Here is a 25,439-nt window from a genome sequence, read left to right on the forward strand (position 1 = left end):
AAATAAACATTACCTTATCTGTAAAATCTAATTTACCTTATCTGAGTAGTTTAGATGAGTCGAAAAATACTAAATTTATATCGTTAAAGTGTATTACAGTTTCTTAGGGTTTAAAAAGAAAAAGTGACTTTAATAGACCATGAGAAATAGAATTGGCGAATTAAATTCAACCCTTCCCTGCATTGTTAAAAAAAAAATTTTAAATAAATTTTTTTCGCTATATTCTATTAGTAATGTATCACAATGTATCTTATTTATTTCTACCACATATAACTTTTACACGTTATGGTATTAGTGAAAAGTAAATAAATAAAACATAAATGTGTTTTTTGTTACTTTGTTTACTACACCTGCCATTTTAGAACTTTCAAAATAAATATTTTCTTTGTTTTGCGTATTTGGTATGCGTATGATTTAGTTTGTATTGATTGTTAGTATTCTATTCTTGCAAAGTAATTATTTATATTTTAATCTTAAGCAAAATGGCCACAATAAAACATAAAAAATAGTAATATTTATTTTTCTTCAAGCTGGGGATAAAGCGGAAGTTTTAAAATATTTTTTTCATGTCTAGATATAAATTTGTCATAACACTGACGAAATTATGTTATCTTTGTAGCCTATATTTACAGATAGCGTAATGGATTTCCGTGAAAATATGACCTTCAGAAATTTCCTTTAATGTTATTATTTTCATTAAAGTTATTTACCGATAATCCATACTAAAAATGATTAAGTTTCTTTCCTTTGATCACTGAATACAAAAACGTATATTCAATTAATGTATACAGGAAAGTATTTGAAATATCTGCAGAGCGAAAAATATAGTTTTCCATTTCGTTTTATGAAAAACAAATTTTATTTTTGCTAATAAAAGAAAGTGATGACTGATCTACCACGTGTAAATGTTATTCCCTCTTCTGCTTCATTTCAAAAATTAAATGCCTATTAAAGTTTACCTTACAGGCTTAAAACAATTTGGCTAAAATAATATTTTACAGAAAAATTTTAGTTTTTTAATAATTTTTTTAAAAATTTCGTTAATTTAGTTTTTTTTTAAATTTTTTACTTGCAAATAGCTGAATACTCTTTCTTCGTATGGAATAAAAGAAAAAGGTGACAAATCGTTATTCATCAATACTAAAAAATTATGCACATAACTGAAAAAATATACCGACATAATTAATGAAACTAAAATAATTAAAAAAACTTTTTTTTACAAAATTTATTTTTTGTTTGCTCTTCCCATTTGTTTAAATTTATTGCATTTAGCAAAACACGTTTTTAGTCTTTCATCCCATGAAAATAAAGATTAACTGTATTTAGTATCATTTGCCACGATGCTGTTGCTCGAGGCTAACTCATGGTAATCAAAATTTACCATAATTAAGCAATTTTCTTCTGTATTTATCCCTTTTGAGAGGCTGTAAAAACTTCTTTTCACAGTTATTAAAACTGCACCTATGATACCCTATTAAAACTGCACCTTCTTATCACCTATTAAAACTGCACCATTTACCATAACACCAGTAGTAACTATTACCAAAATGAATTAAGCACCATTGGCGTCAATAATAGCATGTAGATTTTTCAAGCTTCTCCTTAACGAAGTAGTACTACTTTTTTATTAAATTTGTTATCTTTTTCACAATTATATTTTTAATCCAATTATTATCTATTTTCAAAATTAGTTATGAATCATTGGTCGCCATAATCGAGATAATAGAGTCAATAATCGAGAGGTGACTTTTTACTATTTCTACTTTAATTTTGCTAATCATTACATAACATATTTTTTTAAAATTATTATTTTAATGGGATTCCAGCAAGTGACCTAGTGTGATTATCTCGATCCTGATTGGTTGTTGAAACGTAGCATTTGTTTACGTTAGCGACTTTATTCTATTTCAAGTAAGTCAAGTACCAATTCCCTTATGTAACACAGTCTAAATACAACACCACAATGATTTTTTCGCAAAGACTTCAATTCTTTCACTGTATATTTACACAAAGACAGGCAAGATGCCATGTAGAACATAAACAAACTTATTATGCATCGAAGTTGCCAAAAGTACAAAAATATGTCACGGTTACAGTGAAATACATAAACAAACAATTTATCTAAGTTAAATAAAATAAAAAGACGAGAAAAAATTATATTTAAATAAATTCGATGAGCGATACGGCTATGTACCTATATAATTAACTTAACATTAATTAACATTCTAAGTTATGTAGAAAAATTTAGCTCAACTTTAATACGCCATTTGGCAAGATTTGCTGGTTCTGACGTCATAGGTCACGTGTGGGTATTGTTTGTCTTCATTTTGGAGTTCAAGTACCCAATTGGGTATAATATGAAAAAAACACAACTACTTCCACTTAGTAGGAATAACATTTACCATGACGCTATGCTAAATTCTATGCCACTATCCACATAAATCAATTATTAATCAAAAATCGAATATCAATTACTTTTCTTTATAATGCAATAAAATCTGGCGAGCAGCTATTTAAACGATCAAACACTTCGTATGTTTATTTATGGCTTGAAGTTATGCTCGCAGAAAATGTCATTCTTGGGTTAAATTTAGTAGGAATAACACAACCTGTGACGTAGGCTATAGTATACCCAATTGCCGTTATTTTAAATTATTTAGTTATATATGACCACGTTTTAAAAGCATAACTATAAACAAAATAAGCACGTGGTCATAGAAAACTTCTTAAATACTAATTTGGTGCAGTTGTAATTTATATTTGAGAGGAGATCTAATCACAAGATACAAACTAGTACCATAACTCCAGAATCAAAACAATTAGTCAATTTAATGTGATTTTGCAGGAAAAGAAACTGCTTCAAAAGTTAACTTGTATTTTATATTCTGAAAACCTAGCCATCATGACAACACTTAAAGATTGCAGCAAAAGCTTGGTATAGTCAATTAAGTATATTTTTATACTGAACCTGATGAATTAAGATCTCAAAATAATTATGTTCTTTTTTTTAAATTTTATTTTTTGAAACGCCTGAACATAATTGTCACAATACAAAAGAAACGACCAAAATCAAAATAAGTTTTTTGAAAAAAATTAAATCCAATGCTAAGAAAAGGATCTTTGTGATATGAGACTTAGCTCTCATCTCGCCTGAGTCATAATTTATGGCCGGTTTGATCTTGGCAATGAAAATGGTCTCCACGCGGCCCAACCTTCACCTTGACCTCCTAACGAAGCGTTATATCGATCTTCCAAACCTCAGCCACATTTGGCTGCATTTACTACTTTTATTTGGCGATTTTCGATACCGCTGTCTCGCGCAACGTCTAAGAAATCACTTGACTGTTTTCAAATCAAATGGTGCTTTTAAAAAAACATAATTTAAAAGCCACGAATTCTTAAAAAGTATTCGATTGCTGATTCTTCAATTTTAGGTATTTTTAAATTATCTCTTTAACATATCTTAACTAATTTTTAATAGGTTTGGGAAGCTAATCTTGGCAAAGAGAAATAATTTTGGATACTCTGATTTTTAAACTTTTTATAAATGTAACAGTGCCCAATTCAAAAGCCTTACTCCTAAATGTCTCAGTTGGCATCGTTTCTGAATCAGGTTCGAATTCAAGCTATTATCCATGTTGACTGAAATATTATGATTTCTTAATGGCTTTGACTGTATTAATGACAAAAAGTGTCAACAACGAGAGATAAATTTTCAATTTTTCAAAAGTTTGTCAAGTTCAAGACAACGTTTGTCAAGAAAAGTTTGTCAAAAAGTTTCAACAACCAGAGACAACGTTGGGTTAATCATGGATGTGTTTCCTCTCTATATAACGGAAATGCAGGCTAATTTAATTTTTCTGAAGAGGACACTATACCATGGGAGAAATGTTTCATTGCAAATTTTTCTATGTTTGCGATGAAAAGTTTCTCCGGTGCTATGGCGTACCATCTCACATTATATATAAAAAAAAAGCTAATAAAAAGAAAATGAGTGAAAAAAAAGCAAAGAAAACTATGAATGTCATGCTTAAGTAAAATATTTTTTAACTTAGTCGAAAAATATAATTTTGTTGTTAACATGGAAACTATTTTTTCCCGTCGAAAATGACTTTAAAAAAATTTGAAATTATTTGTTAAATTTAAGATTTTGAAACAAATAAAAGTATTTATTTTATTTCAAATTGTTAAAACTGATCTTTAAAATTTTTGAGAAAAATACCAAGCCAAACATTTTCTTGTTCAAGACAAGTGTTTGGCACTTATCTAAAAAAATTTAAATACTTCAAACAAATAAAATTATTTATTATATTTACTTTATTACGATGTGTATGAAGAAGCTATTTCGGCTGTACACCAGTGCAAAACTGGTTTGAAAAATTTCGATTAAGGGTGCACCACACCAGTTTAAGCTGATGGAGATACAATAAAAACATGAATTGATGTAAACCTGTGAATAAAATCCAGTGAGACTGGCTGAGAGATTAAAATTATTGAATGGGATACCTACAAGTGACGTAGTGTGGGTAGCTCGATCCTGATTGGTTGTTGAAATGTGGCATTTGTTGACATTAGCAGTTGTTCCTTCCATTCTTATTCGACTAGGCCAAGCAATTAATTCCCAGTAGCAGTGCCGGATTACGCTTGCAGGGACCCTAGGCCATTCAAATTTTTGGGGCCCTTAGATAAAATTTTTTTTCTCGTATATTTTTTATTTATTCAAATATAAAAGTATTTATATATCTTTTCATTCAAGAAAGCATATTTAAAATAAAAATAAATAATAATAAATTGAATTTTACTTTATTTTGTTAAATTAAAACTAAAAAATAATCATAACATTTTATAATCATAACATATATATTTGAAATTGATTTTTTTTTAAAATCATTGTTTTTCTTAATTTTTTTATATTTATTTTAAAAAAAAAAACCATTTTAAGGGGGCCCCTAATCATTGGGGGCCCCAGACGAGGCCTAGTCTGACATAATGAGTAATCCGGCACTGCCAAGTAGCAGTTTTCTTAAATGACACATTCTACATTCTTTCACTATATATTTCTTACTTAGTACAAAGACAGTTACGAAGCCATGTGGAACATAAACAAACTAATTGTGCATCGAAGTTGCCAGGTACACAAAGAAAAATATACCACGGTTACAATAAAATACATAACAAATCTAATTTAAGAGTGTAAGACGTAGACGAGAGAGAATTCAATCGTAACAAATTTGATGGGCGATACGGCACAGTATTTATCTAACTTCGCATTAATTAACATTCTAACGTGTGTAGAATAACTTAGCTCAACTTTAACACGTCATTTTACTAGTGAATGGTCAGCTGGCACCGACGTCATAGATCACATGTATGGGTATCAGTGATTTTCTTCTTGAAGTATAAGTACCCAATTCGATTGTTTAAAATTTGTGAATTGCTTTTCCATTTTTAAAGCTTAGGGACAGGAAAACGGTTGTCTACAACGATGTTCCAGTTTCTACAAAACCTTTATTTCAAATAAGAAAGTCAAAAGTCATTTAGATCAGTTTTTTACCAGATAAGCACCACTAAGTACAAAAATTTTATGCGCGTAGAATCATACTATTGCTAGAAGGAAGGATAAAGGTATTGGATCAGAACGGACAGTATATGATTTAATAAAATATTTATTCACTACAAGAAAATCGTCTTTTATTTCCATAAAAAAAAGAAAGAAAAAAAGAAAGAAAGAAAAAACGAAATTACTTACAGAACAACCTAACTTAGGTCTTCAGTTTTATACATCTTTTTCTTTTTGAAAAAGTTCATTATTAACTTATTGAAAATCTTTATGTTCGTTTCTGATTTTTTGACCAACTCCAATTTTTTTAATTTCTCTCGCAAAATTACATTTCTTTTTTGTTTATAAAAAACTTATCTGATTAGCAAAAATGATTTATTTCTCCATCTTTTTTATAAAAATGAAAAGAATTTTTTCTAATGTTATTTTTTAAAGAAATATATTTAATATACACATTTTTTGGGGTTTCTTTCATTTCAAATTTTATTCAGGAAAAGAAATGAAAAGATGAATTTACTTAATCTAAAATAAGCTCAGTGCAAGAAACCTTTAATTTTTTCAACTTTATGAAAGAATCAAAATCCTTAATATTTTAAAAGTAAGACAATCCTGAAACATTCCCGAACCTCGGTTTTTTTCCTTTTAAAATTTATTTGCATGCATATTCATGTAAACGTATATTTTTATGAGACAACCAGAAATAACCGTTAAAAATGTCAAGTTTCATCCTATTAATAAGAAAAGAAATTTGCAACTCTAGGTTTAGGTATCTCTTTTATCCTTTCACATAAGATTGATGAATCATTGTCTTATAGTCGCGGAAGATAATATCAAAAGCTTAATAACCTCAAGGTTGAAAATTCCAAATGATAATTAAGTTAAAAATTCTTCTATATTATTAATGAGACAAAACGGTTGTCAGTTGAATGGGTTATAAAACCCTAAGATTAGAACAAAAAAGAAGAAATAAAAAAAGGCTTAGAAACTATTTCGTATCGGAATTAATTTGCCTTTATGTTAAGCTTTTAAACTTTAACCGATATGCCATTAATACTATCTTTTGTAAAACACCGGTTTTCAGTCAGTAATTATTCTCCAAGTTCATTGTTATATATACACAAAATCAAACAAGGAAATAATTATTATATTGGGAATAGCGTTACATTATGTAAAGATTTTATTATTAATGATAAAAATTTTATTATTAATTGTAAAAATTTTGTACCTAGCTTAGGTTCCATTCATTATTATGCTTAGAGATGTTGATAGTTCAGCATGGATGTTTTGTGACTGATTCTGGCAGTGTGGTTAGCTGGTTGTGTTTTTTCTTTCAACAACCACTATCTTCTCTGCCCTAAGCAGATCACTTGTTGTCATCCACTCATACCTTTGATCCTTAAAATCTTAATCATGCTGGCATGGTTAGGAAAGAAGATAATTGTAAGTATACATCTTTTTTTCCCCTTTAATCTGTTGTTTTAAAGATGGATGTGACATTGTTTATCAGGATTATTCCTTTTGTGCATGATACATATTGAACTGTAATGTACTAATTCGTTACAATTTTAGAATGCGACAACAGAAGTACCCCCCCCCCCCCCTAAATAAAATCTAATAATCCTCCTATCTATGAATGCCACAAAAATCAGGAGTATTTCAGGTATTCAGGAGCATTTAAGCAAAATCTCAATTTTTGTGAAAATGTAAAAAATCTACTCACAATAAATCACGAATATCATTAACATGTTCATGCTTTTTGTGAAAGAGTCTTGTTTGTGCGTGAAAAATCTATTCATAATTTTTTCAGTACCTTAAGATGTTTTTTCCCTTCCTGTTAGGATCCTGTTTTTATGGGGAACAGCATTTCGCAAAAATTATGTCGTTCACAGAATGACGAAACAAAGATATAAAATTAAGAATTAAATTATTATATAGAATTCTTTTTTCAAAAGAAGAATTTTGCAAAGGGTCCCTTTTTAAAATAAAAAAATATTGTGAAGAGTTTTGTGGTAAAATATTTTTGTAATTCTTAAAGGATTCAGATTTCTTTTAAAATGACCCTTAAAATAAGATATAAATAATAACATTTTCTTTAAAGAAAAATATTTTACTGAATGCAGTGTAAATATTTCAATTTAATAACATTTTGTTAAACATAATTTCCAAAGACAAAATTAGCAATCACTTCCCAAGCAAAAAATCAATCCTATAGACTTACATACTTTTTTCATTACATGGTTGTTTGGGTCATAAGTGGGAGTATTAATATTGATAAACCAATTTTATTATTAACTGTGAATTTTACTAATAAGATGATTTAATGGAGTTCAGTGACTATATTAGTCATTGAACTAAAATAGGTTTAGAAATGGAATCATTTATGCATTCAATTCCTATGCAATTGTCCCATTGATTATAAATGGGCTTTAAAAATAAATTCATGATTCAGAATTCGCAATTTCTTGAACTAAAAATTATTTTGATTTATTAAAACTATTTTATTTTCGAAATTTATTTTAACATATGATTTAGATCATTCATTCAATGTAAATTATTTTGATTATATAATGCGTTTAAGTTTAAGAAAGGTGTTCCATAAAAACACCTGAAAAAAAAACCCCCTCAAGATAATTTATTAATTGTAATTTACGACTTCTTGATGATGATCAACAGGCTTTTTAATACATCTGAGATATCTCAATTAAAAATTGATTTGTAATTTAGATTCTGAAATTTTTGGAACAGAAATTTGTTTTTTATTAATTTAAATTATCTTTAGATTAATAAAAATAATTATTAACGTTTACCCTTATGTCGCTGCTATTCTAAATCATGAGTTGCACCAGCCGTAAGCAAAAAGTTAAAACCACTCTTATAAAAATCTGAGGATAATAACGATCAGTCTGTGGATTTTCATTTGATAGATAAATCACATGGTCAAAATTTCTTAGTTGCCTTCAGCATAAAACTAAAAAAAGTTAGAACCATATTTTACTTTTAATCTATTTCATTATCTTTAATATAAAAACATTAACATGTAATATTTATTTATCTTTTTAGTACTTATAGATATTTTTACGAATTTGATAATTATTCAATATTAAAAACTAATAGCGCTGTTACCTTATTATGCAAAATTTTAAGTTGGTATTTAACCTTATTCAGTGCTTTATAATTATGAAACAGTGAATAATTTATAATTACTTTTATGATAAGCTTTGTTTAAATGTGAACCGGGTTCGATTTCCAGTCCATACGAATTCCACATCCGGCTTTCACCGACCACAGTGCTGACGTGAAATATCCTCAGTGGTAGACGGATCATGGGTTAGAATCCCCTTGCCGTCAGGCTAATCGTGGTAAGTTCTCGTAGTCTTCCTCTCCATGTAACGAAAATGTAGGTTAGCTCCATCAAAAAGTCCTCCACGAAGGCACAATTTTTCCCAATACTCGATCCAGGAGTTCCCTTGTCTTCTGGATTGGATTTAAAATTACAAGGTTTAGGAGTTTAACCTTGGTAGTCGTAAACCCATAAAATTGTGTCAGCTGTTCAACGACTGTTATAAAATAATTAAGTTTAAATTTTATCCCAATAGAATAAGGAATTAAAGCTTGTGAAACCGAATGTGTGTTAATAGAACAGAATATTTCCGGTACTTTTAATTGAATTGACTATTTTTTAATTTAGATGTTAAAAACAGTTCATTCTTAAGAAGCAGTCGTAGAGGTTGATGAACAAAGCGAACAGGAGGTCGTGATTCCTCTGAGATAACCGTGTAGCAAAGTAATTTAATAAGTTTACATATTAAAATTGGTAATATGCTGGAGAAAATATTTTCCTTTCATTTTTAAAATGGATTTTTTTCGTCAACTTTTAGTCTTTTTCATTTATCATTACTTTAACAAGTAACCTTTAATGCAAGAAATTCTACCCTATTATACAATAGAGAATCATGATAATTAACAAAATAAGAAAAAGAAAAGATCTGATACTTTTAAATCAAGTGCCTTGGAAACATTGAAAAGCTTTGCTAGTCATGTAAAGTTTTTAACTTGATATTTCAACACTAACAAGAACTAGAATTACCTAAGCTAAGAAATATGATGCATTTGGTCTTAAGCAGGAGGATGTAGATTGACTAGCACAGCGTATAAAAACTGTGGTTTCATGTATCACACAGTTTATTTTTTAATTTCATATTCAACCATAAGAAATTTACACACGTTGTAAAATAATTTTTCAAATTATTTTAGACAATTACATACATACATTCAAATAAACATCTTAGCCCAATTTGATCTTTATTCTTGTTCATAATCAATGATTCAATTCAAAATTATATGTACATAAATATTTACATAGAAATTGCATTTATTAACATCACAGTTCAATTTTCACATTTTCAGTTGCACTTCCAGTTGGAGCAGCTAAAATAGAGATAAAATTTTAACACAATTAAAAATTTAAAATTGGAAAGCTACAAAGTTGGCGGAAAAAAAATCATTACACTTTGACACAAACCAAAAACAAGAATCTGCCACTTTAATAATTGGCAGTTTTAAGCTCTTAATGTGGTGTCTAAACTTGTTTTCCAGCTCCAAAAAAATCTTAATGCACATAGTTGTGCTTATCTTGTTAAGTTATGTTGATCCTGTATTTTTTATGTATGAAATATTGTATGTATATACAATGCAGACAGAATAACTTATGATATTGTGATCGTTTTTTTATGAACTAAGAATCAGTTTGGAGGCTTTATTTTAAATATGCTAATTAGAGCAGACAATATTTTAAGTTAAATATCGTCTGTACCTATCAATCATCGTACTTATTATGTCAGACTTAGTATTAATTATCATTTGTACATTTTAAGCAATAAACCATAAAACATACTTTCTATGAATTAATAAATTTTTTGATGGATTCAAATTCCTTACCCTCAAAATCAGGGGGTAGCGATCTGAGAAATATTGTCTCTATTGAGTGAGAGCGGTCAAAAGTTTGGACCCCTTAATGTTAATTTTAATTTTTGTGATAACTCTGTAACTTATGAACACAAATAAAATTCATTTATTCAAAGATAGTTTCATTTAAAAAGTAAATTTTAATAATTATTTACTATTTTCTATTATTCTATCTAATGATAGTTGTAAAGTTTTTGAACTGCTAGGTATAAAATTTTTTACATTATTTTTAATTTTTTTCTTTGGAATATTAAAATTTAAAAGAAATCCTAAGAATAGATTATATTTTTATTATTTGATATTTTTTTTATAATTTGATAATTTAGTATTTACTTTTACTTTTAGTTTTTATTTAGTATTACTTTAATTTTGTATTCTGAATTTAAAATTATATTGTTTAAAAAGGTGAAAAGATTTATGTATCTTACAATTCAAAAATTTTCTACTGTTATTAATTAAATAAAATTGTAAAAAATAGTAAATAATTGTTAAAATTTTTTTTTTTGATTCACCTAAAAAAAAGTTCTTGAACATACTGTATGCTCTAAATAACTAACTAACTCAGTGGCGCGACAGCCCATTAAGAGGGCCAAGGCCGACTGTGCCCATCTCAGTTTTCTTGACTTTGGGCTCTGGGGTGCGGGAGCATATGTTCCGGACAGGTGGTCAGCCGAACGCGGAACCCCCAGTGTTAGTTCCCAAGCATGCTTGGTACTCATTTTATCGACCCACTGAAGAGATGAAAGGCTGAGTCGGCCTTGCCCGGCCCAAGGATCGAACCAAGGATCTGTGGCACGACAGCGCGAAGCGCTACCGCTCAGCCACCGGGCGTCATGCTCTAAATACTTAGCATATTTAAGCCCCATGAACCCTTAAGATTGATTCCGAGAACTTAAAAATGGAATCATTAGATCAGAAGTTATTCAAGGGGTTCCTTTTTTTCCTTATGCACACTGCACATGCTTTTAAATCAACCAAAATGTTATTGTAACCTTATTGATATGGTGCTTAGCATGTTATAACCTGTGGTGCCAGCCATAAACAACATAGCTTTAATGTAACAAGACATTAAAGTTTTAACTGTGTTTATAATTACAAAGTATAAATTAAATGATATGAAATATTCTTATATTTAAATAGTGTAGTATTTATTTCATGACGTGATTTTAATAAGCAAAGCATAGTAGTCCCATTACTAAATTTTTCACATATAATGTAATGATAGTGTATTCACAGTATTCCCGTTAAATTGAAAATAAGTTTTATTTATTATTATTCATTTTTTGTGCAGGAAAGCAATGATATTGTGTCGCACCTGACTTTGTGTTCGACAGTTAAAGGGTTAAATAGAAAGATGTATAAAAGTTATTTAAAATAATGAATATGTGCAATATCTTAATATCTCCAAGTTTGAAAGCTCTGTTTATACGATTAAAATAATTTCTTTATTTTTGATCATGGCATATTTAAATATGCTTATACATCAGCATGGCTGCTAATTCAAAAAAAAAAGGGGGGGGGGAAGGAGAATTGTTTTATTCATTTTAAGAAACTATTTCATAGAAACAGTTTTCAATATAAAAGGTATTTTGTGCAAGGAAATAACATACAAAATATGCAACATTTTCAATTAGAAGATTCAATACTTTCTGTTCATGATTAACTTAATAAAAAATGTATAAATTAAATTCATTTAGAAAGCATTAATATATTTTTGAATAACCTAGATTTAGAACATTTAGGTGAAAATTTAAAACATCTTTTTTAAACAATTTGATTTTGATAGATTGAAAAGTTTGCAATAAATAAATAAACATCTAATTCAATGCATTAATGTAAAATGAAATAATATTGAAATATTATTTAATTTTACTTTTATGCATTGCTCTCTAAGTCATATTTTTTTATGTTTCAATAATAATTAATAATAAAGCAAATACTGGGATTTACTTTATAAAATTTTTTTGTTAAATTTGAATGAAATATAGTTGAAAATTTTTCAATTTTGTAAAAAATATAAATTATTTAGCTTTATCAATCATCTTCCACTCCACAATGCAAAAGTTTTGAAGTTCAAGAAATCTAACTAATAAGTTTAGATACCCACATTTGATTAATAATATTCAAAAGTAACCCATTAATTTTCTATCAATCTAATACGCCTAACTATTCATGGTTAAAAGTACTCTGCATAAATCTTATATTCTCTGTCAAATTGGCTGAAAATTGAATAAGTTGTAGTTCAAAACAGTCCAATTAAAAGTTCTCAAGGACATAAAACCCAAAAATTGATAGTCTCCTAGATATGAAGTCTCAAACATAAATAACAATTCTAAAATCTCTATTACCATCACCACGTTAGCATTAACCAATATAAAAACAGAATTACACTATATTATCAAGAAAAAAAAAACTTTTAAATAAGTATTGAGAGTTAGATTAAGTAATGAAAAAGCTAGTAGTACGTCAAAAAGTTCAACGCTAAACGAGTAGCTAGCATTATTTCTTCCCATTCATCTTAGCCAAGACTGCACGCAAGGGCATTTCAAGTATCTTTCCCCACATTGACCGTTTTGTATATCTTCTGTTTGAGGACTCGGAAACTATAATTTTAGGACTTTGTGTTAATGAGAACTTTTAATCAGAATGTTTTGAACTGCAATTTATTAAATTTTCAGTCAAAATTTCACAGAAAACAAATTTTAATAAGATTTGTGTTGTATCTTTTATAGGGACATCTTTACTAAATAATTTAATATAGTTTGTAGTTCCCAGAGTTAAAGTAGAAGAACAACACACTTCAAAATAAAATGCTGCGTGTAATAAACAACTAAATACTTAATTATGGATAAATATTTCAAGAAATGGTTGATATATTACCGGTGACTAAGAGCTTTGCAGGTGGAGACGTCAACGTAGGACTGTCGGCATCTCCAGTCATTTCACAAACCCATTCTCCGCTATCTCTCGTAAGCTGCACAGAAGAGATATGCAGGCTGCAATCTCCAGTGAGGTGGTTTCCTCTCCAGCTGTAATGCTGGTATCTATCCAAGTTATATCCAATATTTCTGCCATCCTTTATCCACAAGCAGTCACCAATAGGATTCTCCACAACGCATTCCAATGTGACAGCTGAGTTTTCTTCTAAAGTTTGAGAGACTGGAGTCTGAACAAATGCTTGACCTCCTGAAATTTTATTATTTATAAGTTTAAAATTGATTCGAAAGTTGTTTTTAAATAGATACATGACTAAAAAGTATGTTTTACAAGTAGGCCATTGATTGTAAAAATGAATTATTTCCTTGTACAAGACTTTTTCATCTTTTAAAAATGCGGTAATAAGATAAACACAATTTTATATATAAAAATATGTATAGACAATTTTATACAGAAAAACAAATGTATATATAAAAAAAGAGAAATACAATGTCACAAATTAATTAAAAATTGTTCACTGAAGAGTAATAAAAATATAACTTTGGTGAAGTTAAGAAAATAGTATTGGATTTTTTATTTATTTATTTTTTTAAAATCCAGAAACAATTCAATGTGTTTTGTTCTTATTCCACAGATCTAATGAAAAATTAAAATTTATAATAAAAGGAATGAGGGCAGAAAAATAAAAAATTATGGAACGAATTAATGAATAATTTTACACAGCTAAACCCAATCTAAATTTACAAACCAAATAATTACTATAGAAACTTAATGCTAGATTATATAATGTCAGAAAAATTTAAATAATAACATAATATTAACACAATACATAAACATAATACCAGTGTAACTCTTGATAAAAATAAATATTTTATTTCATGTTATATTAAGGTAATATTTTCTTTTAAATAAATAACAAAAATTAAAAAACTGAAAACTTGAGTGATATATTAATTTAAAAATGCATTACCAAAAAGTTAGAATAAAAAAAGTATGTGCATAGTAATTACGTGTGTAAAAAGTGCTAAAGTTAAATATTAATTTTTTTCATTTGACGTTTTATCTTACTCCTAAACCATCCTAACTGAGAAGGATAAAATTTGGCTCACTGATAGTTAGAAGCACAAGGAAGTTTACTGTCAACATTCTACTTCCAAAATTGGTTAAGCATCAGCCATTGTTTTGAATTGAACTATAGACAATTCTAAGTTTTCAAATATTTTAACGATAATGTGAGAGATATTTGGTGGCCAATAGCTTTATTTGATAAAAAAAAAAAAAAAAAAACAAGCAATAGCATCATGCCAAGTGCAGTTAATCCTTATTCTGATGAAATAAACTACAAGCACATGTTTCGTTTAATCTAATAATGTAAAGCCACTGAAAAAGGCAACTAACAATAATAAATTTTTAAAATTATTTTAGCTTTATTAATTGTGTCAGTATATGCCTTTCACTGTTGTGCATGATTTCGTAGAGTTGTTCAGTACTAATATATTGATTATTTTTTTTATAAACCCTGAATGGGTATTCAGCTAGTATATAAATAAAAAATAAATACCTATTTTAACAGGTACGAGAGTATTGGTAACAACTCCTGTCAAAAACTCTTGCAAAACTAGCAGATTCTGGGCATCAGTAGTTTTATCACTTGTGCAATTGAGTAAAGAAGTATCCAACCACGAACTTTTAAGCTGTATAAAATACAAACATAATGTATTTCGCACCCTTTATTTACCTTTTTGCAATATTTAAATAAATCATTCAAATAATAATGAAGGGAAAAAACTCAAATCTCAATAAAATTTATTAAAAAACTTATTGACAAAGCATTGTCATATAACCAGAATTAGTATGAAATATTAATTTAAAAATTATATTTTTGATATTTTTTCAAAATTAAAAAAATATCAGTACAGCCAAGTAATGATAGATATTTTTAAGTTTTAACTATTGTCCCTCTGCTTTGCAAAGAAAAGGCAGTAAAAGACGAAAACAAAATAGAAAAAGCAGCATAATTTTTTTAAAATCTTGAGTAAGTACAGGTTAATAATCGAAAAAGTTAGTAAAAGGGTCAAAAACATAAGTAAACTTATAAAAAATGAGTTTTTGTCAATTAATAAGGAAATTTGTGTTGATCATATTTTATGGCACTGACAGCAACACTGCAGAATTTCTATAAATAGAGATACTAGTACATATCTTATCGATACTGTGCCTTACTCTTTAACAAAGATCCTCAGGAAGTAATACCTACTTTACCCCAAGTGAGATAAAGTGGGTATGAAATCAAGTTTCTTTTTTAAGGAGGGCTATAAAACCAAACTAAATAAATTTATTTCACCAAAACTTTTTATATACATTCATGCTATACATCATGCTTTTTATATACATTGGATTCATACAGATTAAATATGAAGTATAACCTATCTATTTTGGTTGATTGTTTTCTTACAGTAACACATTTAAAAGAACATGTTTTGATACACCCACTTTACCCCAGAGTGGGGTAAAGTGGGCATAGTTCTAAAACTAGTAGGGGAGAGTTGGATGAAACGGGATACGTCGCCTAGGGACCAGACTATTGCAGCTATCTAGTGGACAACGACAGAAACGGGTTATTTGACCGTGATTATATCATTCTCGGTGCGTCCCGCCTCGAGATCACTATTTGATAGGAAGTTGTAGGTCTCAGAACTTTTTTACTCTATTTTTTTGCGTTGTTAACTTATAAAAAATGAGTTTTTGTCAATTAATAAGGAAATTTGTGTTGATCATATTTTATGGCACTGACAGCAACACTGCAGAATTTCTATAAATAGAGATACTAGTACATATCTTATCGATACTGTGCCTTACTCTTTAACAAAGATCCTCAGGAAGTAATACCTACTTTACCCCAAGTGAGATAAAGTGGGTATGAAATCAAGTTTCTTTTTTAAGGAGGGCTGTAAAACCAAACTAAATAAATTTATTTTATCAAAACTTAAAAAAAAAAAAAAAAAAAACATTTGTAAATACTGTTTTAGAAATAAAAATGCTATTAAATTCATTTCTTGATTATATTTTTTTAAAAAAGGGCTAAAAAAATTTTTTTTTTACCAAATTATTAAGTTAAAGAGTTGATAGTCATGGCTATTAAAATTAGGTTTCACTTAGGATGCAGTATATTTTGCTGAACTCTACACAATTTCATCAAAAAACATTCACAGGTTGAGGAAGTTTGAATGAGAGGATGCCTTTAACTTCTCTTTTTAAATATAGTGCACAAACATGTTAAAAAAAAAGTTGTGACATTTATATACAAGGCCCACCATTAAATCCAATCCCATTAATGCTTGGAGGTTTTGATTCGAATAAATTAACTGAATACTTACTTTTGAATAATAAATTGGTAGCATTTCCTTAGTATTGCTTGGCATTACAAGCTTAAATACACTTTAGGATTCAGTAGAAGCAAATTTAGAAAATTTAAATTTCAAATGGGAATCATAATTGAGAAAGTGAAACTATACTAATTAACATTTAATATTGATATTAAAGTAACAGTAAAGTCTCTTCTCTGCACTGATTCTATGTTAATAATGGTTTAGATAAAAATAATTTACCAATCACTCCTAATCCCCAAAGAAATCACTCCCTCACTTGCGCATGAAATTTCCACATTGTGTCAAATCTCATATTCTTATTAAATGATGAAAGATAATAAGTCTTTTAAGTGACGTTGTAAATAACAAAATGCATATTGTTATATAACACCAGATACTTTTTAAAAACGCAACGCAAAACATTGCCTCTGGGCATTTATGACTCTTTGACTTAATCTCACTTTCAGCAAATTTCTATGAATAATGATTGATTCATAGAAATTTGCTGATTCAGATATCCCTCGTTGTGAGTCTGATAATCAAAGAAATTTCAATGTTATCACATATAAATGGTTCTTTCAAGTTAGAGGACAATAATTCAACTAACCAGTGAGTTTACATACTGGGAAGCACTGAATATTATAATTTTTTAACGAACTATGGGTAATGTCAGAGCTCAGCAAGGGAAAGTTGATTTATGTCATATTTTTTTATTATGTATTTATTTTAGCAATACCAAAAATGTTCACAAAATTCAATTTTTTAAATAGAGATACCATCATATTTTTGTAATTATTTAATTAAATTAATTTTATTCTTTAAATCTTAGACATACATATCTTGTTAGAAACAGATAAGCTTAATTTTTCTTAACTTAAAAAAAAAGAACACACAAGCATCAATATAATATTGTAACAAATAATGAAAATATTTAACATACTGTAGTAATATTTAAAGCTCCAAAAGCTGGTAGCTTGTTTGGAATTCCTAAAGTTGTTTCTAACTCATCCATAACCTGTATAAGACATTAATATATTAATTATTATTAAATAATACGGTTCACAATATTCATTACAACATCCAAATTCAATAAAATGATATTCTTTGAATAAATAAAAAATTATTATTAAATACTTTTAACATGTTTAATCAATTGAATAGCTAAGTTGATAATTGAAAAAATAAGCATTAAAGTTGATATGTTGTCAGCAGGAAATAAAGATTACATCTTGCCTAGATTTCTTGTCCCCCAAGATTGGAAAATATTTAAATCCCTAACACTCATTTAAAATATTCGCATCATAGTATTCACACTCTTAGTATTTTTAGTTGCTGCCAAAAGAAAAGCTTTGAAAGTTTATTCATTGACTATCCAGGGTTCCCACTCTTTCAACAAAGCTAAAATTAAGCACTTTTAAGAACCTTTTTTTGAAGAAATTAAGGACTTTTTTGAAAAATTAAGGACTTCAGAAAATAGTGTGATTGTTTATGTCTATCATTTAATATGCATATGCCACCAGTGACAGTGCAATTTGTTAAATTATTTACCTTCTTAAAATATCAATAAGTAAAAAAAAAAAAAAAAAAAAACAATTTTATAATACTGTAAGCACTGATATAATCGCTTTAATTAACAGGCTCGCCAAAGAATTACCAGGCAAATCTGCATATCCTTAAGAAATAAAAATAGCGTAACAATCTAAAACTTAAAAAAAAAATTACATTGCAACAAAACAAATTATAAATAGTTACCAAATATTTAACTTTCTTATTAGAAGCAAATCATGCTTTCTTATTTAGTACTCAGGAAAAAAAATTAAGTATTTTTGAAAAAACACTTGATTTCATCAATAAACTCAAGGTTCTTGATGAAAAACCTAGGTGGGCTAAGATTCTTCAAACCCTGTTTCTTACAAATCTGTTTAATTTTAATACAATCATGAATTTTAAAAAATTTTATGCTTTCTATAAATTTGCAGTTACTTTGCATATTGAAATATTATGCAAATTTATTTAATTCGAGAATTTAGGAAATAGTTTCCGTTATGGATTCCAGTTCAAAATTTTTTTCCCCTAATACTTCTTAGTGTTTACTTAATTCCTATACTTTTTGATTTTCTTAGCGTTTTACTTAATTCCTATAAGCAGATGCATAACCAGTAGAACTGAATTTCCTGAATTCTGTCAATTTTGAAGGTTAGTGTGGGTCCTTAGAATTGCACCCCCCCCCAAGAAAAAAACACTATCTTTTCCATGTGCAGTATTCCCCTTGTCCACACTATTCTTTTCATTTAGAATGCTTTTCTGTTCTCATAGAGTATCATTCTAGGCAAAGGGCAGAATATATTAAGGAAAAAGCCAATATATTAATGAAACATGTTTTCTTCTCTTGTCTGTACCCCCCTAAACACATTAATTTTTGTCTCTCTAAAATGCTTTACCCTCGATGCGTTGTCTAATTCTAATTGATAAAAGAACTCTATTTTGTTTTAAAAAATTGAACAGAAAAATTGTTGCTATCAACCATAGTGATGCTAAAAAATTAAGGACTTTTAAAAACCTTGAACCAAAATTAAGTACTTTTAAGGGCCCTTATTTTCCAAAATAAAAATTAAGCAGTTTCTAAGGACTTTTAAGGACCGTGGGAACCCTGCTATCTCTTGTGAAATGCAATTGGTATCTTCTTCCACTCCAAAACCATTAAAGATTGTCACTTAGTACCTGCAAAATTTAAAGACTCGGCAAAATAAATAAATGTTGTAAAGTGCTATGAGACTTTTCCCAGAGAAATTTCGATTGTTTAAATTATCACTAAGAAACTTCTTTCCCTAAGCTCTTCAATTAAACATTGATAATTTACTATACACTGTTTTTATTTAAATGAAATTCTTTTATATGTTATATTAAAAAGTGCAAAAAAAGCCATATATTGTCACAAACAAAGATTTGAAATTAGTCTGATAAATCAAATAGATTTATTAAAAAACTTGTAGTATACCAGGAACGAAGAGACCGACATTTTCATGTGATATACGCCAATACAGAAATGGAAATAACGTAATGGAATATTTTAGAAATTTCTAAAATATTCTATTTAAATAATAATAAAACCTTATTTGTTATACACATTAGGGATCTACAAGTTGCCAGATCAGTACTAGTTTGCTCAAGTAAACTAGCACATTTTTGACAATATTTATAGAAATATATAAATGATAGCCATAGCTATATTACATGTTTCATGTGAGTTTCTGCTTAATTAAAAAATTACATTATAAGTGAAGATATTTTTATGAATTTTTAATAACCTAAAATTCGAATTATTAATTACTTTGATAAATAAATAGGTTGTTAAAAACAAGGAAAAAAAAGATTAATACATTAAATTTAATAACATACTTATTTGATAAATGTCACAATAATATAAATATTGTTAATTTGAGAAAGTTTTATTGCTATAGATTAATAAATAAATAAAACAAGCTTGAAATTGAATAAATAAGAAGATATATTAATGCATAAATGTACACATACCAGATGAATAATTGGAAATATTTGAGGTTCCACCCACACTATATTTAATTTTTCAAATTCAGTATTGTTCGTATTATTTCGTACTAATTTAGTAACCAAATGGAAGAAATAACGGCCTAAACCAGATGCTTCTTCTCCAACAGCTAGGACTAAATATCTGTTTGGGTCTAACAGCTAAAAAAGAAAATTAAATTTTAAAAATAATCAAAACAGTCAAAGAAGTATATACACAAAAATAGTTTCTACAATTTAACACTGTTGGAAAAAATATAATAACAAAACTTTATATCAGAACTACAGTTTGCTTAAGTTTAAAAAATATTTTTCTTTGTGACAAACATGCAAATGTTTGGCAGAGTTGCATCATAATATAACAAGTTCGTTTTATTTCTTGAAAATTTTAAGTAACAAATTCAACAAATTTGGGTATAATTTGACTTTCATTAAGAAAGGTATAATGATATGTGCTCTTTAAGAAAGATTTAAATTCAATTTAATTTATTTTTTCTAGGGTTTATATTTCGTTGAAAAACTACAATATATTTTTCATATTCTAGTGACTTGTCACTTTCACTAGTATTTTGCACTTGATTGTATGTATGAACTGTGCAGAGTAACTACTACAGAACAGCATGTCTTCTCTACAGTTTGGATGAATATGAATAAGTTGACTGCTGCTGTGCCAAGATCTTTATTAATTAGAAGACTGAAACTGGAACAAATTTTATATTCTTATGTAAGACTTTGACAAGAGAGTAAAATCTCACAATAAATGGTTAAAAGGTACCAAAATTGTGTCTAGAAACTTTTAATCATGCAGTATTGTATTCCAGCTGATCAATTGCTCAATACAATTGATTATTAAAACCTATTTTTTTTTAAAAGCTAAATTTCATTGATGAAAATTAAAATCTTAACTGCTATTTGTTTTTAACAAATGTAATAAGCAAAAATAATTAACATAATTGATAAATTAAATATTTCATAAAGAAGTTTTTTATTTATATTTTTAAAAAGCATATTGAGTTGTTGAGGTTTCAATATATATCTAAATAATGTATACAATAATAATAATATGCGTTACAAACAAGCATGACTTTTTCTTGACAATTCATAATTCTTAACCAAAGTTCGTACTTAATTTCAGGAAAAAAAAAAATCCTTAAAATTCTCAAGCAACGCTGAAATAAAAAAGGAGCCATCCAATACTTCAATCAAGAAAACAAGAGAATAATATTTGTAGAAGACAAACACTAATAACACTTTAACACCATGAAAAATTAAAAGTTATATGCATCATTATCAATAGAAATTCATTATTCCAATATCTTTATATACCTATAAATTAATAGTTGAGTTTAAATAATTTCCAATATGTTAAGGAATTTCAAATAAGAGACTATTTATCATTAACCACGAATAAACTTTAAGAAAATAACTCATATTCTTAGTTAAAAAAATAATAACTAAAATCCCCATAATTAAATATATTTATTGTCATGAAGAAATAATCAAAATTAGTTTAGTGAGTAAAACAGACTTATTAAAACACTTCTAACATATAAGATACAAAGAAACTGCCATTTCCATCATACAAAACTTAGTCAAACAATACAGTAAATAATTTCTTATAGAGTTTCAGTAAAAGCTATTTCCTATTAACAGAGATGACATTGTGCTACATTTGCCTTGAGAAAAAAAATCTTTAAAAGGGTAAAAAAAAGTTCAAAAATTAAAATTTTCCAGGTTTTCAGCAAAATTTTTCCTTTTCTTCTAGAGCGTTCCTTGAGTTTTTATAAGGTTATTTGTAACTCTCCAGGCATGTTCTTACTGAGGAATATAAACCTTTTTAAACCTCAAAGAAAGAGAATCACTGAATATATTCTTGACTATGTATTGATATTTCATTTCATAATACTGAAAATACTCGTTTTCTCAAAATAAATGAACCACTGAATAAATTCTTGACCATAAATTAATATTTCATTCTATAATGCAAGAAAGACTTGGTTTTTTTCTCAAAGTGAGTAAGTCATGAATATATTTTAAACAATGAATCAACTATTTCATTTCATAAAACTGGAAAGACTTGTTTTTTCTTCTTCTCAAAACAAAAGAACCATTGAATATATTCTTGACCACAAATCAATTATTTCATTCATAATACAGGAAAGACATGTTTTTTTCTCTCTCTAAGTAACTGAGCCACTGAATATTTTCTTAGCAATGAATTAACTATTTCATTTAATAAAGAAAAGGTGGCTCTAATAGTTTGCCAGCAGAGTAGTTAGAAGTTTGGGTCTTTTTAATTTTATTTCTTTTCACTCCATAAACCGGGAAGTAATTATTATGATTTATTTATTATTAATCTTAATAATATACTAGTCAATAATGCAGTTAGAGAAAGTTATTAGTAAAATAACTCTTTATAAATAACTTAAAAAAATTTTTTTTTTCCTTCTTTAAAACAGCACTTGTATTTTTATGTTATTTTTAGGAACTATTTCACTCAATTATTTTAAATTTTGTCTCGTAAAATTAAACGATGCAAAGATCTTTATACAGAATTTAAAATTATTCCTTATACTATATTTCAGTGTAATTTCGTTCTCTTTTTAAACATGTGTCCTCTTTTACAAAATTATCATAAACCAATGAAGAATTTCTCTTCGAGGTAGATTTTGAAAACACAAATTTTTGCTAAAAATTGCTACATTGTCTCATACTTAAACTGAGTTGCATAATAATTGCCAGTGTTAAACTAATTTATTAATTTTTTTCATACATAACTATAATATTAAGTTTGGAAAAAAATTACACAGTAAGGGGCAATTATTTTTTGCGAATATAAAAACAAACTCTGGAAAACAACGTTTGATGTTCATAAAAACTATTAAATAATCGTTCTTACTTTAGGATCATAAAGATTATGTTCATTAATCTTGGATAAAATGGAGCCTTCATTGGTATTTACCAAAGCTTCTATATCAGCGGCAGATGCAGGCTAGAAAACCAAAAACAATCTAGATAAGTAAACAAACTAAATTCAAAGTTTCATTACATTTATTAAATTAACGATATTTTACTTTGCTAGACTGATTATAATGCTACAAAAATAATAATGATGATTAGAGAATAGTACTTTTTAAAGTTATTACTTTTCAATATTGTTAAAAATAGCTTAATAAATTTTTTTTTTAACATTACATTTATAATGATATCTGTAACTTGACAAGGATTTAATCAACTAATAAACTTATAGCAAAAAATTTAGATGAATTTTAATAGAAAAATCTTATTATATAGAGGATGATAAAAAACTTTAAACTTACATTTTGTGGACATGGGATTGGTGTTTTACTAAATGGTTTGATTAATTGAATTTCCCCAACTGTTGTTAATTTGAGGTGTTTTGCAACCTTAAAATGAGAATGGATTAATCAATATCAACAATAAGTAAAAATCATCATATTTTACTGAATGCTTTTAATAATGTTGCTTCAGCTAATGGATTAACTTAAAAATCTAAGTGCATTACAGATAATTTCTAAACTTTAGTAAACAACTTATTTTCTATACAGTAAAAACAGATTGATAGAATAACAACAATAACAAAAATTGACATTATAAACATACTCTTAATAAAAATTGGTTTGGCATATGCAACTGCATATTCTAAACTCAAAAAGCAGATGAAATTTTAAAGCATTAAAAACAGCCTGCTTTTAAAACCATAACGAAACAACTGGATTAACGAATATCAGCAATAAAAAAAAAAGACAGTAATAATCAAAGTGCAGAGAGAAATTCTACAACATGTTATAAGGAAAGATCGTACATAACATCTTTAAAAAGAAATTATTTAATTAATAAATATTATGCGAAATAAAAATGCATTACAGTAGTGCATATTAGGATGAATAAAAAGTTCTGCTGTTTATATATCTAATAAAAACCACAACCCCATTATTTTGGTAGTGTTTTTAATTTACATTTGAGGAAATAATAAGCCAATAGACTTTAACAGGCTTTATTTACTGGAGTATGGTGTAAACAGAAGTCTCACCCACTCTCCCAGCTATAGGGGGTGGGGGTGGTGGACTAATATCAAGACAGTAGTGGCGAAGGTTATGTTGGCAACATCGTACAGCAAAAGACACGCAAAAACAATTGCTCCTGCATTATATACTAATGAACAAAAAGGTGAAAAGGCTCAAATCGTACATACGTTGTAACTCTATGCATAATCGACAATCATTTAATGCTTCCTAATATGGAAGTGAAAGAGGGACAAGATTCTAAAAATAACTCCTCCTTTGAAATATAAATCTAATTATAATTCAATGGTATGTTTTCATCCTTGAGGTCCCAAAATAGAATTTCTGCACCTATTCTTTACCAAATACATTTTATGAAAACGAAAGAGCTTTAATGGTTTTATTAATACAAAAGTATTTATAATTTTTGTATTACATATATATATATATATATATATATATATATATATATATATATATATATATATATATATATATATATATATATATAAAAGAATCTTAATAATTATTTGTTGGCATCTAAAGTAGCTTTTAGCTCAAAATGCAGATAAAACACCCAAAAACAGCTTACTTTTAAAAGAACAACAATTGGATTCATCAATGTCAGCAATAAAAAAAAAATTAATAATATACTTATAAGTCTCAGGTGCAGAAAGAAATTTTCCAAACATGTAATATGATAGTACATATTTTTCAGCAGAAACTAATTAACATTATGTGAAATAAAACATATTACACAAGTGCATATTTGAATGAATCAAAAGTTGTGATGTTGCATACATTGTTGCAGTTAGATCATTAAAATAATTAGATTATTCAGCTGGTCATTATTAAACCAAGACAGATTTTCAGATAATGAGATTTTACACCAATTGTTTAAATACTGTACTGGTATCTTAACTATGGTTCAAAATATTTTTTTCTTTTCTGAATTCATATAACTTTATAGTAGATAAAGTAGTTATCATGCTGTCTCATTCATACTACCTTTTTGTACCTCTAAAAATTTACCATACA

General features: G+C 27.5%; 1 protein-coding gene across 1 annotated transcript in view; it reads right to left on the reverse strand.

Moving 5' to 3' along the window:
- Positions 1–9,845: 9,845 nt before the first annotated feature.
- LOC107447481 (calsequestrin-1) overlaps positions 9,846–25,439 on the reverse strand; it is a 40,298-nt gene continuing 24,704 nt past the window's right edge. The window contains exons 6-12 of the mRNA XM_087150080.1: positions 23,697–23,783; positions 23,276–23,368; positions 20,365–20,538; positions 17,771–17,845; positions 15,024–15,156; positions 13,406–13,711; positions 9,846–9,988 (exon numbers count right to left, since the gene is read on the reverse strand). Of these exons, the coding sequence (XP_087006206.1) occupies positions 9,942–9,988; positions 13,406–13,711; positions 15,024–15,156; positions 17,771–17,845; positions 20,365–20,538; positions 23,276–23,368; positions 23,697–23,783 (915 nt within the window). The 3' untranslated portion in view covers positions 9,846–9,941. The remainder of the gene's footprint in view (positions 9,989–13,405; positions 13,712–15,023; positions 15,157–17,770; positions 17,846–20,364; positions 20,539–23,275; positions 23,369–23,696; positions 23,784–25,439) is intronic.

The sequence above is a fragment of the Parasteatoda tepidariorum genome, chromosome 8 (assembly GCF_982258835.1).
Source record: "Parasteatoda tepidariorum strain Cologne lab strain chromosome 8, Ptep-v5.0, whole genome shotgun sequence".
NCBI classification, from domain to species: Eukaryota; Metazoa; Arthropoda; class Arachnida; order Araneae; family Theridiidae; genus Parasteatoda; species Parasteatoda tepidariorum.